This window comes from Spermophilus citellus, assembly GCF_964194105.1.
Source record: "Spermophilus citellus genome assembly, chromosome: 9".
Classification (NCBI taxonomy): domain Eukaryota; kingdom Metazoa; phylum Chordata; class Mammalia; order Rodentia; family Sciuridae; genus Spermophilus; species Spermophilus citellus.
The window spans coordinates 131,223,587-131,250,800 of NC_138191.1; the positions used below are offsets into that span (position 1 = coordinate 131,223,587).

Genomic DNA, 27,214 nt, shown 5'->3' on the forward strand with positions numbered 1-27,214 from the left:
GTTCCCTCTCTTTCGTTCTTTGCCCCAGATCCTGACCCCACAGCTTCTGCCAGCGCTGGAAACCTGACTTGCATTTTGTAATTGTACAGAAGGGCTCTCAAGAGGACCAGTCCGTTAGGGTGAGGTGACTCACCCAGGGAGACAGAAGCACACTGGGGCCTGCTGCCCTTCGGTTGCCTTTGGGGAAGTCAGAACAACAGCAGCCTCGACGTCGTATCAGGCTCAAACTGAGCGCCAATCACCGAACTGGATACCCAACAAGCATCCTTTTATTTAATCCTAACGACAGACCCAGGAGCCTCAGAGGGTGCTTACCCAAGCCCAATGTCAGTCACTAGGCCCCTCATTGTGTGCCAGGCACTAGGGTACAGCAGGAAACAGCCTCAGCAGTGGGCTCCAAGCCTAAGTTATGTAATACCTGCCCCAGACACATGTGGCTATTGAACCCTTGAAATGCTGGTGAAAAATGAGATTTGCCCCAAGACATGATATGAAAAAGAATGGAAATGATATCAATATTTTTGTAGTGATGACATGTTGAAATAGTTTATGTAAATTGAGTTAAATGCACCTGTTTCTTTTACTGTTAAAAATGGGGCTAGGGCTGGACTCAGTGGGACACACCTATAATCCCATCAACTCAGGAGGCTGAGACAGGAGAATCACAAGTTCAAGGCCAGCTTCAGAATTTAGCAAGAACCTCAGCTTAGACCCTGTCTCAAACTAAAAAAAAAAATTAAGGAACAGCGTGTAGCTTAGTGGTAAAGCACCCTGGGTTCAACCCCTAGTACAGAAAAAGAAAAAAAAAAAAACATGGCTAGGGGCTGGAAGTGTGGTGCAGTGGTAAAACACTTGCCTAACAAGTGCAAGGCCCTGGGTTTTATCCCCAGCGTAGCAAAATAAAGATTTAAAATAATATATGGTTTCTGGAAGGGCTGGGGATGTACCTAAGTGGTACAGTGTTTGTGAGGGCCTGGGTTTGATCTCCAGTACTGGAAAAAAGAAAACAAAGTTAAATAAACTGTGGCTTTTATAAAATTTAAAAGTAGATGAGTGCCTTCCCTTTGGGGCTCCCCTTGTATTTCTGTGCCCTAACCAGGGTAGAATCTTGCCACAAATAGCCTCAAGAGGTAAATCAGGGCTCGGTGACTAACCTGCTCATCAGCCTTCTGAGAGGTAGGTCAGAGGCAGCTGTCCCCCCTCACTGCCCTAGGGGTAGCCTCTTGCCTGGGCCTCTGACTCTGTGAGGCCACACCCAGCCCTGACTTGGGGTGTAGCCAGGTCCTTAGATATGGCTTGCAAGCAGCCTCAATTATCAGCTGCTTCTACTGTCACTATTTCCTCTTCCATAACCTCTGGCCTCCCTGAAGGATTCTCAGAGGATAGGAACTTCCATTTCCCTTCCCTTTGGCAGAATCGTCTAAGTCAGGTGGAAGCCTTGAGGATCTCTCCTGTCATTTTCTCCTTTTCTCTAAGCCTCTCTGCAAGGGTTGGCCCAGGAACCTCTGAGTCCACCCTGCTCAGACCCTGGGGGTTCTATGAAACAACCCCAAAGTGTGGAGCCCTTGCTTCAACCCGTTCTGATAAGGCTCCCTGGTACTGCGGACGGTGGTACTGGGAAGCGCAGGGCAGGCTGGTGGAGCTGCAGATGGCCTCTTTCCTGCATTCCCTACTTCTGTTCTGGTTGATTTTTTCAGTCGACATGAATTGCATCTATAATCAGAGAAAAAGTAAAATTAGAGTTAAAAACAACCCTGGCCAGGTGCGGTGTGGCACACACCTGTAAACCCAGCAGCTCCAGAGGCTGAGGCAGGAGGATTATGAATCCAAAGCCAGCTGCAGCAACTTTGTGAGGCCCTGTCTCTAAATAAAAAAAAATAAAAAGGGCTGGGGATATGGTTCATAGGTTAAGTATCCTGGGGTTCAATCCCTGGTTCCAACAACAAACAAACAAAAAAACCAACCCTGGCCTGGGAATGTAGTTCAGTGGTAGAGCAAGTGACTAACGTGTGCAAGGCCATGGGTTTAATTGTTGGCACCCCCCCCAAAAAAAAAAAAAAAAACAGGAAAAAAACCCAACTTTAATACACACAGTCACACACACACAGTCACACACAATTGTGTATGTACAGATGAGCTCAAGAACATCCAAAAGCTGCGCATAGTAGTGCACACCTATAATCCCAGCTACTCAGATGGATGAGGCAGGAGAATCACCAAGTTTGAGACCAACTTGGACAATTTAGTGAGTCTCAGCATAAAATAAAAAGGAATGGGAATGTAGTTCAGTGGGAGAGCCTAGCATGTGCAAGGTTCTGGATTTAATCCCCGTACTGGGGGAAAAAAAAATTCAAGAAACAGACTAGCCTGGTGAGTTCTTGAGAGAACTGGGCAGCTGGGAGGTGGGGTGGAGTGAGAGAGACTGAGATTTGTGCTCTTTGGCCAGGTGTGGTGGAACACACCTTAATTCCAGAATTCCAAGTTCCAGGCCAGCCTCAGCAACTGAAACCCTGTCTCAAGAAATAAAAAAGGAGGTAGGAGTGGTCATGCACACCTGTAATCCTGGTAACTCAGGAGGCTGAGGTGGGAGGATCACAAGTTTGAGGCTATCCTCAGCAAATTAGCAAGACCATGTCTCAAAAAATAAAAAAAAAATTTATCATGAGCCAATTTTATTTTTTTTAAAGAGAGAGTGAGAGAGGAGAGAGAGAGAGAATTTTTAATATTTATTTTTTTTTTTTAGTTCTCGGCGGATGTGGTGCTGAGGATCGAACCCGGGCCACACGCATGCCAGGCGAGCACGCTACCGCTTGAGCCACATCCCCAGCCCTCATGAGCCAATTTTAAACACTAAAAATTTAAAAATCTTTAAAAGGCATACACACAACCCTCAAATGACTCCAGCTGCCTTCTGGGTGCCCAAGCTCTCCACAGCCTGGTGCTTTGGTTTGAATGTGCCCCCAAATATTCAAGGGTTGCAAGTTCAATCCTAAAAGTCATGTTAATGGTATTTGGATTGGGGCCTTTGGAAGGTAATTAGAATTAGATGAGGTCATGAGGGTGGGGTTCCCATGATGGCATCAGTGGCCTATAGTTCTGGCCCTCACCCTATGATGACCTCTCACAGGTTATGATTTAGCAAGAAGGCTCTCACCACATGGTCAGGATCTTAGACTTCCCAGCTTCCTGAACTGTGAGCTCAGGAAACCTCTGTTCTCTATAACTGCCTGGTCTGTGGTACCTCATTATAGTAACAGAAAACAGACTAAGACACCTGGGAAAGTAGGCCTCTGACTGCCACCCCACCCACTCCCACCAACCAGTGTTCTCCAGGCCCCGAGGGTCTCTCTGCCTGGTGGATCCCTCCTCCCCCTTTAAGGTCCAGCCTCAGATGCATCAGGGTTCCTCAGCCTCACGTTACTGACATTTTGGGATGGATGATTCTTTTTTTGGTGGTGGTGGTAGGGCCGCCCTATGCACTGTAGAAGCACCCTAGGCTCTGTCGGCTAGATGCTAGTGGCACCCCCTCTGCAGTTGTGACAAACAAAAAAGATGTCCCCTAAGAGGCAAAATAAGCCTCATTTGAGAGCATCAGGTTATACTCACTGACTGGTCTCTGGCTCCACTCTGTTCTTATAGCCACTGGGACATTTATCACCAAACTGTATTTGGTTCTTTCTGCCCCTGCTGCCCACCAGGGCTGAGTACCAATACCTTGGGGGCAAGTGTTTTGAGTGGTAAAATCATTCAAATCCCCTCATCCCAACCGCTTACTTTATGCGTGACCTTGGGCCAATTACCTGGCTTCTCTGAGCCTCTTTCCCCTTCAGTAAAGAGGAAATGGGGGGGGGGCTATGTGTTGGGGGGGTGCTGTGTGCTGAGCACCAGACCTGTACACAGCCCAGCCACAGCAAGAGGTGAGCAGGCGCAGCTCCTAGGGTTGGTACATCCCCTCAGTATGATCAGAAGAGAATGCCCCGGGGTGCGGGGGACCACTGGAAGCACCAGTCTCCCACGTTCATGCTCCAAGGAAGGAGGATCAGCAAAGGCTCCAGAGGGGCGGTGACACCTGATGCAGGCCTGACAGAAGAAGAAGTGCGCTCCAGGCAGCCAGCGCCCAGCTCGCCCGAAGGGATTCTGAAGTTTACAAATGCCAAGGCCACAGGGCACTGGGTTTGGGAACCAGCCAGGGGCTCCTGACCCCCGACCCCCAGTCTCTCCTCCACATCTGCACACTCCCCCACACCAAGTGCCTCCCATTCGGTGGTCTGAACAACCTTTAATAGAACTGTCCTGTTTCTGATTGTCCCTCTCTCCAGAGGCATTGGGACAGGGTGGCCCAGTGCAGTGTGGACATGTCACTCCCCTCCCCCCAGCAGGATCAAGTAGAGGATGTGGCTGCTGCGGCATTGATGTCTCTTCTGTTCCCTGAGAGGTTTTCTGAGTTGCTCTCTCCAGGGGACAAAGCTGTGCTCTCAAGACAAGAGCCAGGAGGAAGGGGCTTCAGAGGACCCAGGCCCAGGGTAGGAACCTGGGTCTGTTCTGGTCTCTGTGACGCCGCAAAGCTTTAAGTAGAGTCCGCAGAGCTGCAGTCCACCTGAGGCGCTCTGGGGGCGGCTTCTCCAGCTAGTTGGAGTCTCTGAGCAGCGGGTGGCCCTGCTCTGCTAAGTCCTGCCCTGGGAAAGCCTGGAGGAGGAGGGGCGGGCTCATCAGGGAGGATGAGTCACAAAACAGGAAGCGATCCATTTCTCCTGGGGCTGGACTGCAGGCCTCAGAAAGCCCCGCCCCAGGGGTGCTGTGTCGAGGGCTGGCACTCTAGATCTCTTGGGCTGGCGACTGGCCTGGCGACCGGCCATTCCAAGAGCAACAGGAGGTCAAGAGCCTGGAGGCTGAACCGGGTTCCTGGGGACCCCAAGGCCCCAGGGGCTGCTGGGCAGTGGTTGTCAGCAAGGAGGAACAGTCGGAGGGAGCCAGGATTGGCCAGTTAGGGGTCCACGAAGGAGACGGCGATATACCGGGTGCCCTTGGTGGTGGGGAGCCCCTCGTGGTAGTGCGTGAGTCGCCCGGGGTGCATCAGGGTCCAGCCCTTCCTGGGGGCTCGGATGGAGCAGTTGTAGCGCAGGAAACGACAGCCCCCTCCCTGGGAGAGAGAAGTGTCAGTGCCCAGGGCAGAGCTGGGCCCCCCACACCCCCAACCCAACCGTTTTCCTATTCTCTTCTGTCCCACTGACTGCCACAGCCAAGTGGCCCTGAGCACAGCCAGCCTGGGGACCCTGTGGAGTGACAGACAGACACTAGCTGCCTAAGGAAGACACAGGGCAAAGACTGCGAGGTGGAGGGCTCTGGCCTCAGAGTCAGGCAGCCCTGGGCAACTGTCGCTCCACCCTTCACTAACTCTGGGGTCAGTGGGAATCCCGCCTGTCAAGTGGGAGCGAAGCTGCCCTGGCTGTGAGAAGTCACAGAGGAGGCAGAAGAGTGTCGGGCCGAGGTTCCAACCTTGCCACTACCAACAGGGAGGGCTGTCCTGGGCACCCCTGGCCATTACCCAGTGGATGCCAGAGCACCTCACAGTTGTGACAACACAAAATGTCTCTAGGCACTGCTAATGGCTCCAGCGGGGGGGGGGGGGGGGGGACAAAAACGGCTCCTGGCGGAGAACCCCCAGCTTAGGGAACGCCTGACAGAGTCCCAAAAAACTGAACTGTTTTTGAACAGTTTTTACAATTTTTTTTTGGCCCACCCCTGGGCCAAAAGAAAAAAAGAAAACCCTCAAAAATAGTAGCTTAAGGAGAGGATGGAGGCAAGCCTGACCACATGCAGAGGCCCCCATGGGCCCAGAGGCCCCCACAGCTTCCCACCGTCCTCAACTCTCCCTCCAGCTACAAGCCTGTGCCCCATACCTAGATGATGCCATCCCCTGCCACTCCCAAGGCAGCCCTCTCCCTTCCCACAGGAGAACCCAAGCTCCCTATCCCCTGTGAGGCCCTTCCTTGAGAGCCTATCATGGCTCCCTGCACGACCTCAACTGTTCTCAAAACTCCAGGGAGCGCACTCAGACACAGGAAACAGAGAGGCCAAAAAATGAGGCAAGGCCACAGAGCAATCTAGCTCCAGATCTCCTAGAGTTCAGGCTGTCCCCTAGAAAGTCCCCTCCCTCCTGCCAAGTAGTGCCTCAAACCCACCTCTTCCAGGAAGCCCCCTCCACACACCCGGCAGCCCTTCCCTCTGGCCCTTTGACCTGGCAGGCTCCTCTGCCTCAGTCACCTGCACGATGCTCTCCAGCCAACCCTTGCTCTGCCCTGTGGCCTGGCCCCTGCTCACCTCGTAATCCTCCCCCACCCGGTTCAGGGCAATGTTGACCGTGAAGGTGGAGGCGTCATGGTGTGGCATCAGCGAGGGCTGCTCGTCGGGCTTGTAGCGGACCACAAAAGCCAGGTCGAACTGGGCCTGTGCCAGAGCAGAGGGACAGTCAAGGGTAGGCGCCAGTCAAGAGAAGCTGCCGAGGACCCCGAGGGGCAGGGTACACAGCAGGGCCCAGTCCAATCTGTTGGCATGGCAGCTCCCAGGGTCACCTCCTCCTCTGCCAGGAACAGCACTGGCACAGAAGAGCCTCAAGAAAAATACAGGGAAAGAGGGGCAAGGAGGGGGAGGAAAGCGAAAGCAAGAATGTAAAAGGAGGGAAGAAGGGGAGGGAGGAGGAGGAAGGAACCTAACCACCATGCAGACAGGCCAGGTGGACAGAACCATGGGGAGGAGGAAGCAGCTGAGTGAGCAAGAGAGAGAGCGAGCCAGAGATGGGGTGGACAGAGAGGAGCGATGGCACTAGAGAGAAACCCAGGGGCGGACTGGGTGTACCCGCAGGCCAACTGGGGGGTTCACTTGGTGGGCAGGTGTACCAACCAGAGTCAAGGTTTAAGGACAGAGGGGCAAGGTGAGAAGCTGGGGCAGTGTCCTCCTGGGACATGGTCACCCCAAGGCCCCACCCATCTCCTGGCCCTGCATCCCCACCCCCACACTCCTATGATGGGGAGACCCTGCTCTTCCTGGTAACCACATATCAGGGCCTCTGCAGGAAGTTGGGGCTGCTGTCTGCCCACCCTCAACGGCCTCGCCCCAGAACCCTGCCCACTCCATCTGGCTCCACCCTCCCCAGAACCCCACCCACTCACTTGGCCCCGCCCACACAGGAACTCCGCCACCACCTGGCCACGCCCCTCCCAGACACTCCACCCGCCCACGTCTGGCTGCATGGAGGGCGCACCCTGGTGTAGTAGCCTGGGTAGAGCTTCTCCGTCATGGGGGCGATGTACTCCACCAGGAACTTGTGCCACTCTCGCTCAAAGTTGATCTGGTTCATGTGGATGTCGATGGTCGGCACGTTTTCATAGCCGCCCTGGATGCGATTGTCCTGGAAGTGACCAGAGAGAATGCGGCAGCAGAATTCTAGGACAGTCCCCCAGGTCCCCATGTCCTGGCATGTAGGCTCTGAGCCCCTCCCCTGGCCTGGGCATAGGATGGAGCTTCACTACATTATATGGCAAAAGCAGAGGGTTTTGCTGATGTAAGACCCCAAATCAGTTGACTTGGGGTTAATCAAAAGAGAGTCTGGGTGGACCAGACCTGAGGGGGAGGGTCTTGGAGAGAGACTGTGGCTCCCATTGGCCTCAAAAAAGCCAGATGCCTTATGTCCTCCAGCTGCAGGCACAGGAACCTGCCAACCAGGACCCTAAGCTTAGGACCCTAAGCCTTGGAGGAGACACCAACCCCATCTGACCCTCAACTGTAGCTTTGTGAGACTCTGAGCAGAGGACCCGACTAAGCCAGATTCTGGCCTACAGAAACCAGGAGATGATAAATGGGTGTTTTCAAAGCCACTAAGCTTGTGGTCATTAGCCACGTGACACAGATAATTAGTTCCATGGGCTAGTTAGCTCAGGTGGGGGGGTCCAAGGACTGGCCCTGTCACTGAAGCACAAGAAACCCCAGAATGCATGAGCTATTCTAGTTCCTGGGTTCTGGAGACTTGCCCAGCCACCAAAGCACAAGGATTGGGCAGGCAACCAGAACCACAGGACAGTCCAGCTTCCAGATCAAAGGCAGCCCAACCTTTGAGGCACACTGGCTCAGGATCTCCTGTGCCTTTACGAGCAGAGCTTGAATGTCCCAGGCAAGTGCGGGGATGGGATTCCCACTTCAGAGAACACATGTCCACCAGGCCCTGCAGAGGATGGCTGATGAACCTGGCCCTGACCACCAAGTCCTGAGGCCCCTCACCCCACACTTGCCTATTCCTCTCCTCTTCCATGCACAAGTCAGGCAGGAAGCTAAACCATTCTAATAATAAGCCAGGACCTGAAAACCCAGCAACTCACAGTTAAGGCAGCTCAAAGTCACACAGTGGTAATGGCTGCTTGGGGACCGACCCTCCACCTCCAGTCTCCCATTCCCTCTATTCCTGACTGCCTTGCAGGCACCCCAGCCAGCGCTCCTATGTGAAGAGTCCCAGAGACACTGGCTATGTAGCCAGGAGAAGAGCCCAGAAAGCAGTGCGGGCGGAGGGGCAGCCCCTGCAGGCCGACCCCAACGTCTGGAGCCCTACCTTGTTATCGCCCATCGACCACTGGCCATAGTGCTCCATCTCCTCCACCAGCTCGTCACAGGCTGCCTCAGTGAAGATGGGGAACCAGTAGACATCGGGGCAGGGCTGGAGAGAGAGAGGGCCCAGTCTCAGGGGGCTGCAGGGCGACCCCTGTATCTTCCCTGTGATGCTGAGCCTGCAGCAGGGCCCCTAGGGAGCTCACGTCCACTACACCTCAGAGCCCTCTGGGACCCCTGAGTGACCCCAAGCAGCAGTGACTCTCAGACCAGGTGAGCTACTGAAAGCGGGAGGCAGAGCTCAGAGATGGGCTTGCCCAGCCAGCTCACAGAGCTACCAGCACCAGGATCACAAAGGAACGTGCATACCGAGGGCCCCAGGGGAATGGACATGGAAGACAGGACAGACAGCCACTCCTCAACTGGCACAGGGGCCACAGCAGAGACCCATTCAGACGTGTTTCCCTCTGCATATGCCAGGGAAGAGGCCTACGGGCCCTGAGGCCCCTGCAGGCTCACGGAGGAAACGCCAGCAGGAAGGGCCCATCCCGCCACCAACTCCTCTTGCCACCCTTCACCCAGCAGCAGGCGAAGGCCCAGCAGAAGGGGAGGGCCTGGCAGCAGGCCTGAGTGTGAATCTGGAGCTTACCGTCTCCACCAGCTTCCCCGCCAGGGCTTTGGTGTAATTCTCATGGATGTACTTCTCCTTCCAGTCCTGTAGGGCGGGAACCAGGCTGGGCCCTCGGGTCTGGCCTGAGCCAGGGGCTCACCACTTGCTCAATCCACAGGACGCTCCAAGAAGGGAGCTTCCGACGGGCTCCTCAACATGTAAGTGGCTACGGTACGCGCTTGGGGTAGGTAGGTGCTCGCTTGTGCCCACGTGTGAGGGTGTGCTGTCTAGGCACCCAAGTGTGCCCACAGGAGATGGTTTTTGCACACATATGAACATGCCTGTCTGTGTATATGTGTATGTGCAAAATGCCCATGTCAACTATAAGCTCCCACCATCTAGGAACATTGTCACAACTGTCTCCTTTGATCATTATGACACCCTCAGCGACAAGACAGGCTGAGGTAGCATACCCATTCTACAGCCAAGACAATCAAGGCCCAAAAGGTAAGAGGGTCTTGACCAAGTCACAGCTGACAGATCTGGGCCTCAAAAGAAGGCCTCTGAGGCCTGGTCCCTCCTCCACTAGGTGGCGCTGTCTCTGGGGGACCCTCCTGACCCGAAATCTGCCCTTACCAGCCCCCAGGGCAGAGGGAGGGGGTGACGCAGGTAGCCTACAGGCCACAGGATCAGGGGAGTCCCTTCAGTTCCCAGCCCTTTCCACCCACCCCGGGACTCACCTCGGGGTTGCTGAACACCTCCCAGAGATCATTGTGGAGGTGGGTGGTCTGGTAGCTGTCCAGGGAAAGCAGGTGGCCAAAGGTGTGTCGGTTGGTCAGGAACATGAACACCTCCTGGGGACAAAGGCATGATTGAAGAAGCCCTGGCCCACCCCTCCCCTGCATGTCCCCAGGAGGGGCAGCGATGCTGCCAGTTTCCAGTTCCCAAGACCAGGGATAGATAAGTGCAGGTTGTCCCTGGGCCCCCAGCACTTGGCCTAGGACCAGCATCCAGGAGGCAATCAAGCAAGGCTTTAAATCTTTTTAAAAAGGACTGGAGATAGAGTTCAGTGGTAAAGTGCCCCTGGGTTCAAACCCCAGGATCAGAAAAAATCATCCCCGGGGCTGGGAATGCAGCTCAGTGGTAGAGCACTTGCCCAACACACGAGACCTGGGTCCATCCCCAGACCCCACTAAAAAAATCACCAAGAAATATGGGGAGGGGGTGCTGGGAAGCAGAGATGGAGTGTGGGGCCCCCTGGATACCTTACTTAGATGACATTTAGGGGGAAGTTTAATTTCCTTTAGGCTTTGACAAAAATATAAATAATACAAACAGCGTGAAAACGGAGTCCACCAAAATGGTCCCTGTAGATCCTTGAGGACCACCCTCAGGCACTGCAGTGGCCCTGGTGGCCTCTGAGTGACCCTGCTGGACCCTCCCTCAGGTGCTTCCTGGCCTACAGTGCAAGGTAGCCCACTGAGCAGGTCAGAGCTGGAGGCAGCTCCCCCTGCCCACAGACCCCAATGGCCACCCAGCCTCACAGACCTGCTGCCGGACGTTGGCACAGAAGGCCATGTCTGGGTCCAGCTTGCTGTGGTGGAACAGGTCTGTGTGCTGCAGCTCAGACCGCAGGGCGCTGCCCTTGATCAAGTAGATGTTGGAGATGTAGGGCACGTTCCACACACCACTGAGGGCGAGAGAGCAAGACGGCGGGGGTCACAGGCTGGTGGAAGGACTTACAGGCTAGGGGCCTGGGGCCAGGAGGAAAGGGAGGTCACAGGCTGGGAGGGCAGCATACTGTGGATCTGAATCCCCTACTCTGGGTATGTGGGCCCAGAGCAATTATCAGGAAGTCTTTCTTTGTGTCTGGCTGCAGTTTTCATTACTTGAGGGCCAAGAAAAATTTGAGGGCAATCAGGTCAGGAGTCATGGGGAGGGAGCCTCGACCAGCCCAGGGAGAAGAGGGAAGAAGGTGGCCCACCCCTCAGGCACTCACACGCGCCGCCCCTGCACGATGTCCACGTAGTCCTCAGAGCGGGCATAGTAGCCATCTGCACTCATTGCCCCCCAGAAGTTGGACCACAGCCTCCCGTGGCGGGTCATGAGAGGGGCAATGACGTTCCTGAGGAAATGGGCATCTTAGTGGGACAGGAAACAGACCTGACAGGGATGGGGTGGGGGGCAGACACCTGCTCACAGGGCTACCTCATGGGGTGGGGGTCTACCTGGAGGGTCATGTGGCTCATCAGGCCCCTCCCCACCACAGGACAGCCATTCTCTACCAGCCCACGGAGTCCCCAGGCTGGGGTCCCATAGCCCAGGTCACAGGCAAGCCCTGGAGGAGGGGGAGAAGCCAAGGGGCTCCCACCCTGCACAGGCTTCTCCTGAGCGAGGAGGGCCAGGGCCCAGCCGGGAGGTCCCACCCCAGCCTCACTTGTTCTGCTCGATGAGCAGCCTCAGGCTGTTGGGCTCGGTCAAGGCCACGTCTGAGTCCACGCTGAAGTAGTAGGTGCAGGCCCTGTCCTGCCGGCACAGGTCTCTGCAAGGAAAAGGAGGACTCCGGGTCGGCCAGGCTGGTCCTGGAGCCGCCCAGCAGCTGCCCACAACTGTGACCATGATTTGGCTTTACAGTGTACCAGCTGAAGGGCCACAGAGAGGTCAGCCAGCCCTGAGGCATGACCAGCTGCCACAACGGTCCGACTCCCAGACTCCCACCCTCGGCTTCCGCACTTACAAGACAGAGGCTTAGAGCCTGGCAACCGGCATCGAGTGCCCTGAAAACCTGGTACAAGGGACAGCACAGGCCACCAGACAGGTCCCCACCATGCTCAGGGCAGGGGAGAGGCTGATGTTGGAGGGCATTTTGGTAACTTGTACCAAATGCCTTAAAAACGGGGGCTGGAGGTGTTGGTCAGTGGTAGAGCACTTGCTTAGCATGAGGGAGGCCCTGGTTTCCGTCCCCAGTGCTGCAGGTGAATAAATCAACTAAAAAGCGTGTCCTTTTCTTTCATCTGATCAGGGCTCAGCAATCTACGGTCCCTGGTCCAAATCTTCCCACTGCCTGGCTTTGAACTGCTTATGAGTGAAAAAAAAAATGATGTTCTGTGTTTCAATGACTGGGGCAGAAAAAAGAACATCAGAAGAGTACGTGGAAGTCAAATTTCAGTGTCCCTAAATAAAACACAGTCCCACTCATTCATTTCATGACATCTGTGACTGGCACTGTGCTGCAAGGACTGAGCCCAGCAGTTGCAACCGATGACCCCACAAAGCTGATTGGCAAATCCGTTTACACTCTAGAGCTATGGAGGAAGTTGGCCAACCCGGATCTGGAATGTCCAATTCTTCTACAATCAACACAAATTACTTGCACCTTTTTTTTTGTGTGTTTTTGCCTTTTTCATAGTAAAGGCAAAAAAACCCCAGAAGTTGTTTTCCTTAATGTCAGCTTTTGTCATTTTCTGACTCTCCAGCTCTTCCTCTTTTTCTCGTTTGCTTTCTGCACCCAAATGACAGTGTTCCGCCTGCCCAAGAGCCTGGAGGTTGACAGGAAAGAGACCATTTCCCTATGTGACAGACGGGAACTCTGAGGCTCGGGAAAAGGCCGAAACACACTGGTCACCCAGAGCTTCTGGGCTCCTGATGCCCGGCCTGCGGCTCCTGACACCACGGCCCATCTGCCCACCATGGTCAGCGCAGACGACCACGGCCTGTGACTCACGCGCCCATGTTCCTGGCATCCGCGTTGGCCAGCCGCACCTCGGGGCCCACCAGCTTCACGGACTGGTACTCGCTGCCATGGGCTGCCAGGAACTGCTCCACCTGGGCCTTGTGGTGTTGCTCCTGGGGCAGGCGGCAGGGGGAGGAGAGGACTCAGGTTCCACCCCAGGGACCACAGCCCCACGGTCACTGCCGGGCTATTCCCTGTCACCTCGGCACATAGCTCGTTACTTGCATTCCCATCTCCAGACTCTGCCCAGGCCAGGCCCTCTGCCTGGATTGCCCTCCTCTGCATCTTGGAGCATCCTCCCTGACCAGGCCAAGCCTGCAGGCTTCTTCAGGGCCTCTGACGCCAGAACAGCATCCCACCCAGCCCCAGGCCCACGCACAGAGACACCGTCCACGCGGGCCTGGGTGCGGCTCAGGAAAATGCTCTGTTACAAATTGCACCACATGACCCTTGGCCACAACCTGGCTAATGAGAGCCCAGACCAGGAGCCCTGTCATAAGGTGTGTGGAAACAGCAGAGTCTTCAGGCTCGAATTCAAGGTTCAGACCAACCGTGGCCCTGTCATGCTGAGTGTGTGACCCTGGACAAGTCCCTTGGCCTTCTCCACTTCAGCTTGCTCCTCTACAGAAGGGCAGTACATCCCTCCCCAGGTCACTGTGAGTCAGACACAGCACACAGTAGGTCTCAAGACCACCTGTGACAGTTCTCCTTTTCTATTCAGCTACACCTCATGGGTGGGCCCTCCAGGGAGGCTGAGAGCCCCGCCAGGCAGGGCCCACACCCCTTCTGCTCCTGGGGGTGCAGGAAACAGGTGACATGCATGTTGGTGACCTAGGCAAGGAGCTGAGCTGCGTCCCTGGGGGCAGGGTGCCCTCTGGAGGGGTTGAGAGCTCTCTGAAGTGGGAGGCTGCAGCTGGCTGAGAAGACTCTGGAAGACAGAGCCCGGCAGAACACACAGGACTGGGCAGGAACTGGCGGGAGATGGTCAGAGCAGAGGCTGAGAGGCAGGAGGAGAGGCAGAAAGGAAGGAGCTGGAGTGGAACCAGGCCCACTCACCAAAGAGCAGCCTCAGGCCCTCCGCGGTTCCCCGGGAGGAACCTAAGGAGCAAAATCCAACTTGACATCATAAGATCAAATTAGAAAGCATTAGCTGGGGCAGCACCGGAGGGGACAAAACAAAAATGACAACAGCTAAGAACACCTACTATGTCGTGCCTCTTCCGCACTAGGTTCTTTTTTGGAGGTAACCTTCTTAAACCCTGCAGCAATTCTATGTGATTGGTGCTATTATTATCCCTACTTTATAGTTGAGAAAACAGAAGCTCAGAGAGGTTGGGGGATGTGCCCAAGGTCACACAGTCAATAAAAGCAGTCTTACTGGGAATCACGCCCAGCCCTCTGACTCCAGAGTCAACTAGTGATTTGGGGACCCTGCCACATCGACTCCGTTTGGCTCAGATAAGCATGGCTCGGTCAGATCCTCAGAGGGCTCAGGCCAGCTCATGACGCTGTCCCCTTACCCCAAGCCACACGAAGACCCTCAGGGTGTCTGCTACTCACATGGTTGTGAATGAAAAGCCGCATCCGTTTCCGCGGGTAGTGGAGTCGCAGAAGCCGCTGGAAGAACAGGGACAGGAACGGCGTGGGCTGCTCAATGAACACCCCGACCAGGACCGTGGGCAGAGCTTCATCCTGCGTGGGGGAGGGGTGGCTAAGGATCCAGGAGCTTCCAGACACTATGTGGCCACCAAGTGCCCAGTGTGGACGCATCCAGACATGGGGTGACCCCTTCACTTCCCACCAGAGCCAACGTCTGTTCCAGAACCATCCTCCTGCCCCACCTTGGGGCACTGAGCCCTGAATGTCCCTAAGCTCAGGGATGGCCATAGCCTCACCCCAATGCCCTTGAGGCTGCGAAGGCCCTCGTCACACACGGTGCAGCCCGTCTCAAAGGTCCAGAACCGAGGGATGTAGTTGCCCAGGTAGTTCAGCTGCAGCTGTGGAGGGGACACGGGAATGAAGAGGAGCCCGCCCACCGGCCTCCCCAACCAAGTCATGAAGGGCCCTCCCTGGGTCCCTGGTGAGCCCTCTCCTGCCCTGAGTGGGTCTTGGTGACAATGTCCCATCCCCCAGAGTGCACAGCAGCTGCAGGGCGGTGCAGAGGGAGAACTTGGTGGTCATGGTCCCCACCCTCAGAGGCTCCAGGGGAGCAGACCCCAGGTGCAGTCAGGAAACCTCAATCTTTTACACACTCCCTTCCTCCCTGTCCTGCAATTCTGATGCAGGTGGCAGAGGACAGACAGAGAAAAATGTTAGGAGCCATGGGCCAGTTCCCCAGGAGTGACTTAGGTCCATCCTGTCCCCAGGCAGAGCGTGCCCCAGGCCCTTGCATGGCACCACGAACACGGGAACCATCTGTCCTCTTTGCAACTGACCATGACTTGGCCTCAGGTGTAAAAAGTCAATAAATGCCCACGGAGAGAGTAAAGGACTCTGCCCCCAGCTAACACTGTGACAGCGCTGGCAGCACTGCCGAGGCCCACATGGGGACAGTGGACTCCTGAGCACAGGAGGAATGGACTCCGATGCGAGGTGGAAGCAGGTGGCCCTTCTCCCAGATATTGGGCTCCTCCCTACCTTGGTGGGCCCGTTGCCGTGGATCAGGACCGGGAGTGTGTCGTAGGCCAGGTTCCGCGCTCTCACGTGGCCCATTTCAAACTTGAGCACCACCTCATCTAGGGGTCAGAAGGCAAAGCGCCACCCAGGGTCAGACCCAGAGGCCAAGCCCAGGGGCCAGCAGGTGACATCGTGTCACCTCTCTGAGCCTCAGTTTCCTCATCTGTAATGCAGGGCAGATCCCTTCCTCATAGGTGAATGGGAGGATCCTGTGTCCAGCCAGCACTTGGCACCACAGGGGCACGTGGCGAGAGCACAGAATCCACGAGCCCAAACCTATGACGTCCTAATGGAACTAGAAGTGGGGACAGGAGAACAAAGCCCCAGGACACCCTAGCTCCAGTCACGAGAGGAGCACTGAGAATATACCAGGCAAACCAGGAGCGCTGGGCAGGGAGATCCCCATGGGGTCTCCAGACCCATGCTGTGACCCTGGTACTCTGCATGGAGGGAAATGGGGGGGCACTGCAGTCGGTATAAAATGCACAGAGGTCTTTTCTTCTCAGTGGCCTGAGAGGATGCAGGGAGGGAGGCCTCCATGGGGGTAACCACGAGGACAGCCCCTCAGTGCAAGCTCCCGAAGGCCAAGGGAGTGGCCCGGCCCAGCTCTTAACCTGGGTCCCAGAGCCTGAGAAGCCACAGGCAGGAGGATGATGGTTCTGCATTTCACTTTTTCCTCTTCTTCTTCTTCTTTTTTTTTTTTTTTTAACTGGGATTGAACCCAGGGGTGCTCTTCCACCGAGCCACACAACCCAGCCCTTCTTATTTTTTGTTTTGAGACAGGGTCTAAGTTGCCCAGGTTGACCTTGAACTTGCAATCCTCCTGCCTCAGCCTCCGGAGCCACTGGGATTACAGGCGAGCACCACTGTACCCAGCCGTTTCCCATTTTTAAAGATAGGAAACGGGAACTCGGTGCGTGTGTGTGTGTGTGTGTGTGTGTGTGTGTGTGTACAGGGAGAGAGTCACGCCAGAAATCACCCAGCAAGACCCGTGACAAAGCAAAGCAACGTCATCACCAGCCGCGGACATGAGCCCAGGCCAGAGGTGTCTGCCCCTTCAAGTGCTATCCCTCCTCTCCCTTCCAGCGCAGTCCTGGACCCCAACCCAGGAATCCTTCATCTGGAAGGTGGGAGAGCAGGGAAGAAGGGGGCCCACCTGGAAGAGGGTTCCCACTGACCCCAGGGGCCGCTCACCCAAGGCTCCGTCCAGGTTCTGGAAGATGCGGCAGCGGTGGTCCAGGGTGATGTTGATCTGCTCCTGGGGGAAGGAGGGGACCAGGTGCAGCAGACACAGGCCCTGGCTGAGGCCGGGGCCTGAGCACACAGTGGGAGAGCCTGACCCCCACTTCTCTGCCTTGGCACGTGACGGCAGCCCTGAGGAGGCCACCCAGCAGCCATGCCCTGGGGTCTCTGGTCTTGGGGGTCCATTCACAGAGAATCAGGGGATCTCAGAACTAGAAGGAACGGAGGAAGGGGCTGGTCCTACCATAAGGAGTGATGACCACTGTAATGACCAATGCCAATCACCAGTCTAAGTGCCCTGCATGTACACATTCATCTCATCCTCACCACACCCCTGGGGAAAGGACTCTCGCTTCATTGTACAGTCAAGAACCTAGCCATGCTCATCTCGGACTCCAGCCTCCAGAACCCTGAGCACTGCTTAGACGCCCCTCGTCCATCTGTTACAGCTGCCCACGGGGTTAGGACATCGACCCAGCGGCCCGGGGCCCAGGGGGACGGTGAGCAGTGCAGCCTGGCCAGTGGGACCCAGAGCCAGGACTCCAGCCTCCTCTCTCTGGCCACCGCCAGCTCTTACCCTCTTCTCTGGGTCCAAGAAGATCTTAGTGTAAAACAGCTGCTCGCTGTCGCTGTCCTGGCCCTCCCACTCGGCCACCAGTTTGCTGAGGCTGGGAGCATAACCAATGAAGCCTGGGCAGTGTGGGGGACACAGAGTCAGACACTTAGCTTCTGGCCTCTAAGCCAAGGGCCTCCCCTATCCCCTAACTCACCCACCTCCCAGGCTTTTACCTACACGCTCTGCCTCCTCCCAGCAGTCCTCCTGGATTGGAGGAGGGCAGCTATTTGTGTCATTAACTGATGAGTTCCCAAGATTAATGGTTCCCACCAACATGCACCTACTCAGTGCTGAGCACCTACAGGTGCTGAATAGATGGACTGCACCAGCCCTGGGAGGGTGGAGTTGTGGGGGGGTCCAGGCTTGGACCCCCTTTTATATACTGATCTGGTAAAGTTGGCCCAGAGGAGGGCAGGGGCTGGGCCAACGCCACACAGCGCTCTGGTGGCTGAGTCCTGGCAAGCGGGCAAAGCCCACGCGGGCTCCCTGGTTAGGGTGCAGCCTTCAAGAGGCGAAGAGAAACTGCACACCTTGGCCCCTGACCAGCCAGGTCATCTGCCGGGCTAACTCTCTGAGCTAACGACACAGTGGCTGTCAGGGGCAGACCTGCTGCTGACACAGGCCTGTGGGTTTTATCCTCTGCAGCAGGAAGTCCCTGAGTGACAGCGCGGATTCGTATCCTCTTAAAGACCTCTGGCGCTGCTGGGTGAAGAATGTACTGGAAGGGGATGAGGCCAAGGCTGGCAGAGCAATTAGAAGCTGACTACAGAGGGCCAGAGGTGGGGGGGGGGGGCATGGGGACTGCAAGGTAGGGAGTGTGACCCCACAAGGGCAGGTTCAGGCATCCTGAAGAGTCGAGAGGCCTTTCAGACACATGAGTGATACAATGTGAGATGGACGGGAGGTGAGGACGTCAGAGAAAGCCAGTGTGACTGCAGGTTTTGACCTTGCAGCTGAGAGGCTGTTTAATGAGGCCACCCTTTGTAGGGAGAGCAGGCTGAGGTTAAGACTCTTCATGATGCTCTGCATCTGTGGCCTGTGATGCACTTGGGTCTCACCCAAGGGGCCCCTCAGGAGGGCAGGGTCGGGGGGGACACCCCTCTGCAGGGTCCCATGCTCACCCAGGCCTCTCACCTCCAGAACCCAGGAACCTCTTGCCATCAGAGACCACCGGATACTTGGCCTCCAGCCTGCGGTCTGGGTAGATGAGCTCCTCTGCCGAGAAGACCACCTGGCTCTTGGCCTGCCGGAACTTTTTGAGGAGCTCCCGGGGCCCCGAGGCAAACACCACATCGTAGCTATGGCCAGAGCAGGGAAAAGAGGTGAGCAGGGGTCCAGGGAGGGCACTGGCAGGAGGGGACAGGGACCAAGGTGCCCCACAAATCCCTTCTCCCTGCCAGCCCTGGGTCACCAGCTGGGAGACGTATCTGATCTGCCCACGGGCTCCAGCCCAGCCTGCTACTTCTCCACCCCAGTGCTGCACAGAGACGATCCCCATAACCCATGTCCTTGTCACATTCAAAACACAACAGCTCTGGATGTGGTAGCACAAGCCTGTAATCCCAGGCTGAGGCAGGAGGATTGTGAGTTCAAAGCCAGCCTCAGCAAAAACAAGGTGCTAAGCAGCCCAGTGAGATCCTGTCCCCTAAATAAAATATAAAAATAGGGCCGGAGAAGTAGCTTAGTGGCTAAGTGCCCCTGAGTTAAATCCCTGGTGCCCTCCAAAAAACCCACACTGAGCAGGTCACCCACTTCCATCTTCGGACCAGGAGTGGGAGTGAGCTACACCAATGGTCTTATCCTGGGGCTCATGGATCCCCTAAAGCCACAATCTTGGCTCCTGATGTGCAGGGAGGGCCTCGGTTTAGAATATTCCTCCCTCCACTCTGGTGAGGGTGCCGCCAGGAAGCTCCCAGCCACCTACCTGTCTGTGAAGAGAATGACCAGGTCCTCCTTGTCTGCATGCTTCTCCAGAGCTCTCTTCAGGAGCCGAACCTTCTGCCCGCCCCCTGTGGATGCCCCCTGCTCCACACTCCAGTCCTCCCCCAGGCCCAGTGCCTGCGGAGAGAGCCCTTAACATTGGCTTTTGGCAAAGAAATGTTTTCCCAAATTCCCACCCGCAGCAGAGCAGCGAACATCCTGACTCCTGTTTGCCTAGCCCCTCTGGGCCTCCCCTGTGGAAAAACCGATCTACCCATGTGTGAGGCTGGCCTGGCCCCCAGGGGTCCCGTGACCACCCCTGGCCAATCAGAGGGTCCGATTCCTCCCACCTTTCCAGGGCCAGGTTTGAGCATGTGACCCAAGCATTGTCTACCAGCCTTCCCTGGTCTATTCTGTTGAAATTTAGGAAAAGCTTCTTGCTCTAATGCATTGAGTCTGCGGCAGTGGTCACCTGGCCACCGAGCAGAGGAAGCACGTTTGCAGGTAAAGACAAGCAGAACCTGGACCCAGAAGGACAGGGCCCTCTCTCTGCTGAAACCCAGGAGCCACCTAGGCCTGAAGCAAACCTCTTCTTCAACCTCATCCATGTGAGCTAACGCATTTCCTTTCTGGCTTCAGGCCAAGCTCTGGGGAGGCAGTGACGTCCTCGGTCTTGTCCACCACTCCATCCCCAGTTCCCCACACCGGGGACACAGAGAAGCACCTGCAGGACTAAGCCCTGTTGACCACGGGCAGAGAACACCAAGCCCATGACAGGGACTCAGAACAGTGCTCACAGGGAAGGTCCCCAGATCATTGTCCCAAAACGTCCCAGGGTCACCTGTGGAAATGCCGATTCCCAGGGCCTGCCCATTACCCAGGCCCCCCGGGGTGAGTCTCCTGTGGACTTTTCCAGTCTCGCCTCACCTCTTGCTCACCTCCTAGGAAATGCTCATGCTCTGTCCTTGTCCTAGCTAGTTTTCATCCTTCCACCTTCTGGAAGCCTCCCTGTGGCCCCAAGTCTGTCTCCGGGGCCCTGGCAATTCTGCCACCACCCCTTGCTGGCTCTACCTTGCCCAGGAAGCCCCTCACCTGGATCTTGTAGTTGAAGAACTGAGCTGAGCGCTTGAAGCGGCGGAACCCCTCGGTCTCTCTTGTGGCCACTGTGAGGACTAGGAGGTTGTCTGTGGGCAGAGAAGGACGTGCTGAATGGGAATAGAAGCTGTGGGGAGTTGACGGGGAGCAGGGGGTCACAGTGACCTGTCCAATCCTGGCAGCACGTGCCTTCATGTCAACCCAAGACCCACGTTGGAGGGGGTGCACCCAAGATTACTCCACGGGTTAGTGACAGAGCTGGGACAAACCCAGGACTCCCTATTCCCTCCCAGGACTCCTAGCTGGTAACTGCCAATGTGTCAAGCAGTGTCCACAGGTGAGGCGTCAGCACCCTGCCGTGAGGAGCTGAGCCTCACGGGGCGGAGAGAAGGATTCGTTCTGACCACCAGAAGGTCTCTCCAGCTGATGTTGGACGTTAGCCCAGGATGGCAAACACGAGGTCCCGCGGCCACTGCTCTCACACCGGCGCCCAGCACAGACACTGCTACTCCAACGGGCCTCACCCAGCCCTGGATTCTCCCAGCATCTCTCAGTCTGAGCTGGCCCAGAGTGGGAATGGACTTGAACTCCATGTGGGTCCATTGCTGACACAGGGCCACAGCAGCTGCTACCTTTGGACAAGGGACCTCACCCAGGCTCTGCAGTGGGGCTTCACTTCTCCAACAGAACTTGCTAGAAACAGCTCCCCAGACAGCACATCTGGGAGCCCCAGGGAAGCCCTCCCAGACTCGCTGGGAGACTGTGTTCTCTGAGAAGCGGGATCTGGAGCTGGCCTGCCTGCTCAGACCCCTGGCTGTGCCCCTGCCAGTGTGAGACCTTGGGCAAGTCCCTGTCCCCCCCAGACTCGGCTTTCCCCTTATAAAGTAAAAACAATGACACTACCTGCCTCCCAGGCACTAGTCAAGTAAGACCAGGCACGTGAGATCCTCTAGGGGACGCTCAGCACACACCAAGAGCATGGCCAGCACTGGCCAGAGAGGCAAACGGCTTGCCCTGTGCTCATCCAGGCTCTTCTCAGGCTCTCCCCCTGCCAGGGCTCTGGCCACTGGGCTCCGCCCCTTCCAACTGCCTCCCTCTGCCTCCCCCTGCCTCCCCCTGTGTCCCCTTTCTGCAGGTCCAGGGCTAGTAACAATGACACCCCTTCCCCCCACCACCTCTCTGAAGACCTCGGACACCGCCCTCTCTGGCTGCTCATTGTTTCTGTGGGGCTTAGCTCCCTCAGCACCCTGCTGTTCTGGTAAAGATTAACCAAGATTAACCAGCAGCCAGGCCGGCAGCAGGCAGCTAAGGCTCCACCCCAGTCAGGAGGGGCCTGGGCTCAAAGAACAAAGGGGGACATCAGGCCAGAGCGGTGGAAGCTGAGCAGCCTGCAGGCTCTGGCCCCAGAGCAGGGGTGGCGGGTGCCAGGCAACCCAGCAGGGAAGGGCAGGAGCCGGCCGGGGTGGGTAGGAGTGGGTGCTTCCCACTTGACCCCAGGGGCCAGGAAAAGGGGGGCTTCTCACACTTGGGAAGGGCTCCCCTCAACTCCTGCCAGGATGACTGTCTCCCCCAGGTGAGAAGAACTGTGTAGCCACCAGCTCTGAGGCCCTCCTGCCAAAAGGGGGCTGCCAGGGGACAGGAAGAGTGTCACATTTCACCAATGGAAAAAGCCAGCTTGTGTGATTCTGGACTCTGGGAAGAAACGCGGCTCAGGGGAGGGAAGGGGAACCGGGGAGGGTCTCAGGCTCCCTTCTCCAGCTCTGCTTCCAAAGGACAGTGACTTACTGGCTCACTGTTCACTTTCCACATGCCACGTGCCACATGCCACCCTAAGCACTTTACACCCTGAAGTTAGGAAACAGGCTGGGTGGCGTCTAGCGTACCCTAGGGAGCCAGGATATGGTGGCACCAGGGTTGTGCCCTCTCAACCTAACTGCATGCACTGCCCAGGCCTGGCACAGTGACCAGGCCATCTCCTCTGAGGGCCCCGTCTGTCCCTCTAAGGAAACTGTCTAGCTGGGTCACAGTGAGGTCCCCACCATGCCAGACCCTCCTAACGTGCCTGTCCCTCTCTCACTCTCGCCTGCTGCCAGTGCCCACTCTGGGGCCCTAAAGCCCTGGGCTCCCTGGGCTGTGGCAGTGCCTGCTTCCCCAGCCAAGGGTGCCACGAGGTCACGTGGCTCAGCGGTTTCTGCACACCAGCATGGGAGGCTGTGACAATCGATGGCCTGAGGTCTGCAGTGGGCCCAGGAGCCTGGAGTCTTCCTTACTTTCCCAAGTGATTTCGGTGTCAGCCACATCTGGGAACCAGCAGGCCAAGCCGTCTCCAGTCCTCTGGGCTCCAATGTGGGGTGGGGGAGTGGCTCTCAGCAAGAGATCGCAAGTAAGGCCTCTCCTAAGGGACCCTGGCATCAACCCCAACACCCCCCAGGAAAATAAATGCCTCAGTGACCCAGGTGGCACTCCATTCCCTTGTCCTGTCTGCGGCAGCCACAGCTCTCCTAGGGAGACCCCGAGCCCAAGGCCTCCGGGAGGCCCTCTTCAGTCTCTCCCCTTACCTAGCCACCGGGCTGCTGAAGGACTGGGACAGACCTGCTGCTCTTCCCTTTGTGGGGCCAGGGTCACGCCTTCCCTTCCTTGGCCTCCCCGACCCTCGCCCTAGCTGGACAGTTTCCAAGGCGAGATGTGCTCCTGTCAGGCCCAGAGGAGCACTCTCGGGAGGTGAGTTTAAAGAGCTCCAGGGTCCGAATCCCCACGAGAGGCCACCTGCTGCTGCAGTCCCCATCACCTCAGCACCCTCCGCCTGCCGCAGACATGAGGCACAGAGAGGCTAAATGCCTGCCCAAGGCCACAGACCTTGGCACAAGATGGGAACCAGTTGGTTAGCACCCCAAACGCCATGCTCTTAACCTCACCCAGGACTCCAGAGACTCCCCGCTACAGACTGAATCCAGCATTTCCAAGGCTTCTCTCTGGCCTCCCCAGGGTGGACACATGGTCCAGGCCTGTTCCCAATCCCTGGTCAAGCTGGCCAGAGCTCTGGACAGCCCTCAGGGTGTCAACGTGGAGACTCAGCTTGGGCTTGGAGATACCAAGGTCCGCCCACCTGCTTTCTTTCTGCTCAGCCACTGGCCTTGATCTCAGGCCAGGGGCCACGTTGGGCCTGGCACCAGAGAACTCAGCACCCCCCCAACTGCTGGCTAGAGTCCAGCAATGATTTCCCCAGATGGATGAACCTGCGATCCAGCAGGGATAAATGAGATGCAGAGGGGGAGACAGACAGGCTCTCTGGGCCGGCTTTCCCCAGTCGCAGTATGGGAATAACATGGAAGACAGCACTTCCACGAGGAGCCTTGAGCCAGGCTGTCAAGTGCTGGGCAATGGGAGCACCTGGGTTCTTGTCTGAGGGAGGAGTCTCCCCTGAGAAAAGGGGCCATGCAGGGGCGGGCACTGGCCTGGGGTCAGGGTGGACAACAGCCACCCTCCTGAGAACGAGAGTGGCAGACAGAGGCTGGGCAAGGGGGCTCTGGGAGGCGGGCGGGAGAGCTGAGGAGGTCCTGAAAGAACAGGGCCTCTGGGGTCCCACGGGGAAGGCTGAGACCCAGGCTGACTGAGCTGGCCCTGTCCTCCCCAGCAGCTCCAGCCCAGGCAAGGGAAAGGGTGGTCAGTGTGTCCTCTTCAGGCATGGTCAGGACACACCCAGGCTGCTCTCTGGGGAGCAGGAATGAACAAGGCTCCTCCCAGCCCCACCCCAGGCCCACCCCAGCCCTTGACTAGGACTAGTATAAAGAAGGTCCAGCAGAAGGGCAGACAGAAGTGGGGATCCCTGTGCCTGGGGCCTCCCTGGTTCTGGCTGCCTTCAGGCACCTCAGGACCCAACCCATCCAGCCCAGCTGCCTGGCTCCTGGCACTCTTCCAACCCCTTCCGTGGAACAGCAAGACTGGGAACCCCACCCAAGCCCAGCTCACCTCCCCAGGGGCTCTGACCTTGCCAGGTGTCCTCCCCTCCCTGTGGAAAACCAAGGCCTGCAGGGACAGGCATGGGCCTAAGGAGGGCAGGAGATGGGCCCCAGGGCCTGGGGGCACCTGGACTCACTCCCTTGGGGCACCAGCATCTGCCTGTGCACTGCTGCTCTGTTGAGGGCCTCTTCCATCTGCCACATTGGTCCACAGGCTCCCCGAGGACAGGGCAAGGTCTCCTCCCTCAGACACAGGGCTCCCTGGGAGCAAAGAGTCGTGTCTCTTTGCTCTACTGAGGTGAGGAGCTCTGTGTCCCCTCTGATTGGAGGACCCTTCAAAGTGACAACTGCCCATGTTTCTCTCCCTGTGTCAAGTTCATGGATGTTCAGATGAGAGGTTAGACACGAGACAAGAGCACCCCACCCACCACGCTCCCCAGGTCCCACCTCAGGCCTGGCTGAGTACCAGGGGGACACGTGGCACAGTCCCTGCCATAATCAACACTTCCTATCCCAGACACCTGACCAGGTAAGGCAGGAGCTGGCCTCCCTGGGGGCTGATGACTGTGCCTTCCCTGACTCTGGTCAGTGGGGGGCTCAGGCAAGGCCTGCATTCTGTTCTGCCGTTCAGCTAGGGGGAGCGGGCAGGTTCCCCACAAGCAGCATTTCCAGGTAGAAGCCTTGAAATCAGAGATGGGGACCAGCAGGAAGGAGCTGTGGATCTGAGTCCCAGACACTGAGGGACCCCACCTGAGACCAGGCATTCAACCTCTCAGGGCCTCCATCTTCCCACCTACAACTGGGGCTAGTGATTCCTCACCTATCAAGAGTCTAACAGGGCTGGTGGTGCAGCTCAGAGGGAGTGCATCATGCATCACAAGTGAGCAAGGCCCTGGGTTCCAGATGAAGCAAGGGACGGAGAGCCCTCGCTCCTGCACATCAATGGGGCCTGCTACCTGCTAGGCACATTACCCTGATGAGCTCAGCAACATCCCCCAACCCCAGCAGCAGCACCTCTATGCTGGCCGCCCTGTATCTCCTTTGCCCTCCTCCTGTCACCCACTGCAGTGGGGGTGCCCGAAGCCCTGCCATCAGCTTGGTCCATCTCTGACTCACCTCTCTGGGCTTTAGTGTGGGCAGCCATATTTTCCCTCCTGGGATGGTCTGAGGTGGAGGAGGCCCACATCAGCAGAAGCAGGGAGAAGTGAGGCTCAGGAAAAAGAGGCTATCATAGGGCTCGTGGCTCCTGACTAGTGAGTGGCCCCAGGCTGGTACAGGCCCCTGCACACACCACCAGCTCAGGCCTGTGCTCAGCATCTCTCTAGGGGGACTTCTTTGACCCATCTTATGCCCTGATGGGCCTCTCCAGGAAAGGTGGCAGCCCTGGCCCAGGACAGGAAAGGCCATTTTCCGAGGACCTTTACTGGGGCGAGCATTGAGCTGAATTCTCACACACTGGCCTCGTCCTCTGGAATCCTTCAAGAGCTCTAGAAGTGAGATATTATCACCCTGTTCTGCACCTAGGACACTGAGCCTCATGGAGATGCCGAGGGCTTTACCACTGAGAGGTACGTGGTTCTGGGTACAACCTAGCACAAAGAAGGTGTCCAAGAAATGGGGTTCCCATCCCCCCTGGTCCAAGGGTCACAGAACCCAGTTCCTTCTGCTATCCCAGCACCCCTCACGCTGAGGATGCTCCCAGGTTCTCCAGAAGGGTGAACAGGGTGCCATGGAGGGCCAAGGGGAATGGGTACCAGGGAGGCTATGGCCAGTGTGACTTGGCTCTGATCAGATGGGCTCCTCAGGGCTTGCCGGGGCTCAGTGGGCAGCCCTGGAAATGGGCCACACCAGGGAAGGCTGAGGAGGACAGAAGTCCCACTTGGGATAGGGGAGCGCACCTGGAAACCCAATCTGCCTCGGAGAAGTAAAGAGGCAGGAGACTGAGGGTCCACACAGACTCAGAGCTGCTCTAGGGCTGGGCAAGCATCTCACCTGTCTGTGCCTCAGTTTCCTCACATGCCAACCAGAGAGAGGAGGACCAGCCTAGCAGGAGGCTGGGCAGAGCACACAGAGGAGGGGGGTGGCTTAAAGTGCTCCACAAACCTGAACCACACCTTCACCTCCCCATCACCGGCCAAGGCCTAGTGGCTCTGGGCTGGGCCCTAGAAACAAGACATACCTGGGGTGACTCCTGATCGGAGGCCCACAGCTATGCGGCCTTAGCCAAGTGATCAACTCTGTGGCCTCAGTTTGCCAAGCTAAGAAATGGAGACAATAGAAGGAAACAGGTCCCAGCGCGACGCCAGTGTCTGGTCCTAGTAGCCCATAAATAGTAGCCAGTGTGGGTTATCATTACCAACGGTATTATCATTGTCCTGTCTCCGCGCTGAATGGGACTTCAGCTGTCACCCTGTCCAGCCCGCTGCACGAAAGTGGGAACCTCGGCTCCAAGAGGGGAAGTGATTTGTCCAAGTCACCAGCGGGCAAGTGGACAAGCCGCCGGAGCCCAGCCCTCGCTCCAGGCCCCGGGCCACACCGGTCCTTTCGGGGCAGCAGGGACACCCCGGCCCGCGCCCTCCCGCCCCGCCCCGCCCCGGCCGCACCCTCACCCTCCGGCTTCGTGTCGCCCTTCGCGGGGGCCAGGAGCAGCCAGCCCAGCGGGGCCAGGAGCAGCAGGGGCCGCATGGCGGGGTCCGGGGACAGTGTGCGGGGGCCGGCGGCTCTCACCGGATTGGAAACTTCGCGACGGGGCCGGCGGCTGCCACGCA

General features: G+C 57.2%; 1 protein-coding gene across 1 annotated transcript; it reads right to left on the reverse strand.

Annotated features, from left to right (window-relative positions):
- Positions 1–4,254: 4,254 nt before the first annotated feature.
- PLOD1 (procollagen-lysine,2-oxoglutarate 5-dioxygenase 1) lies at positions 4,255–27,214 on the reverse strand. Its single transcript, XM_081305185.1, has 19 exons — positions 27,056–27,214; positions 20,485–20,576; positions 19,397–19,530; positions 18,607–18,770; positions 17,434–17,546; positions 16,809–16,872; positions 15,576–15,673; positions 14,834–14,935; positions 14,499–14,630; positions 12,930–13,051; positions 11,643–11,747; positions 11,205–11,330; positions 10,754–10,895; positions 9,946–10,059; positions 9,245–9,310; positions 8,600–8,704; positions 7,262–7,408; positions 6,322–6,447; positions 4,255–5,140 (listed from the first exon to the last, which is right to left on the reverse strand). The coding sequence occupies exons 1-19, from the start codon at positions 27,129–27,131 to the stop codon at positions 4,985–4,987; spliced, it is 2,184 nt and encodes a 727-aa protein (XP_081161311.1). The 5' UTR covers positions 27,132–27,214; the 3' UTR covers positions 4,255–4,984.

Coding starts and splice junctions, on each gene's coding strand:
- PLOD1 (XM_081305185.1), bottom strand. CDS start 27,131: ATGCGGCCCCTGCTGCTCCTGGCCCCGCTGGGCTGGCTGCTCCTGGCC. Junction 14,936..15,575: donor ACGGCAACGGGCCCACCAAG/GTAGGGAGGAGC, acceptor TCCCCTCCACAG/CTGCAGCTGAACTACCTGGG. Junction 10,896..11,204: donor ATCGTGCAGGGGCGGCGCGT/GTGAGTGCCTGA, acceptor TCTCGCCCTCAG/TGGTGTGTGGAACGTGCCCT.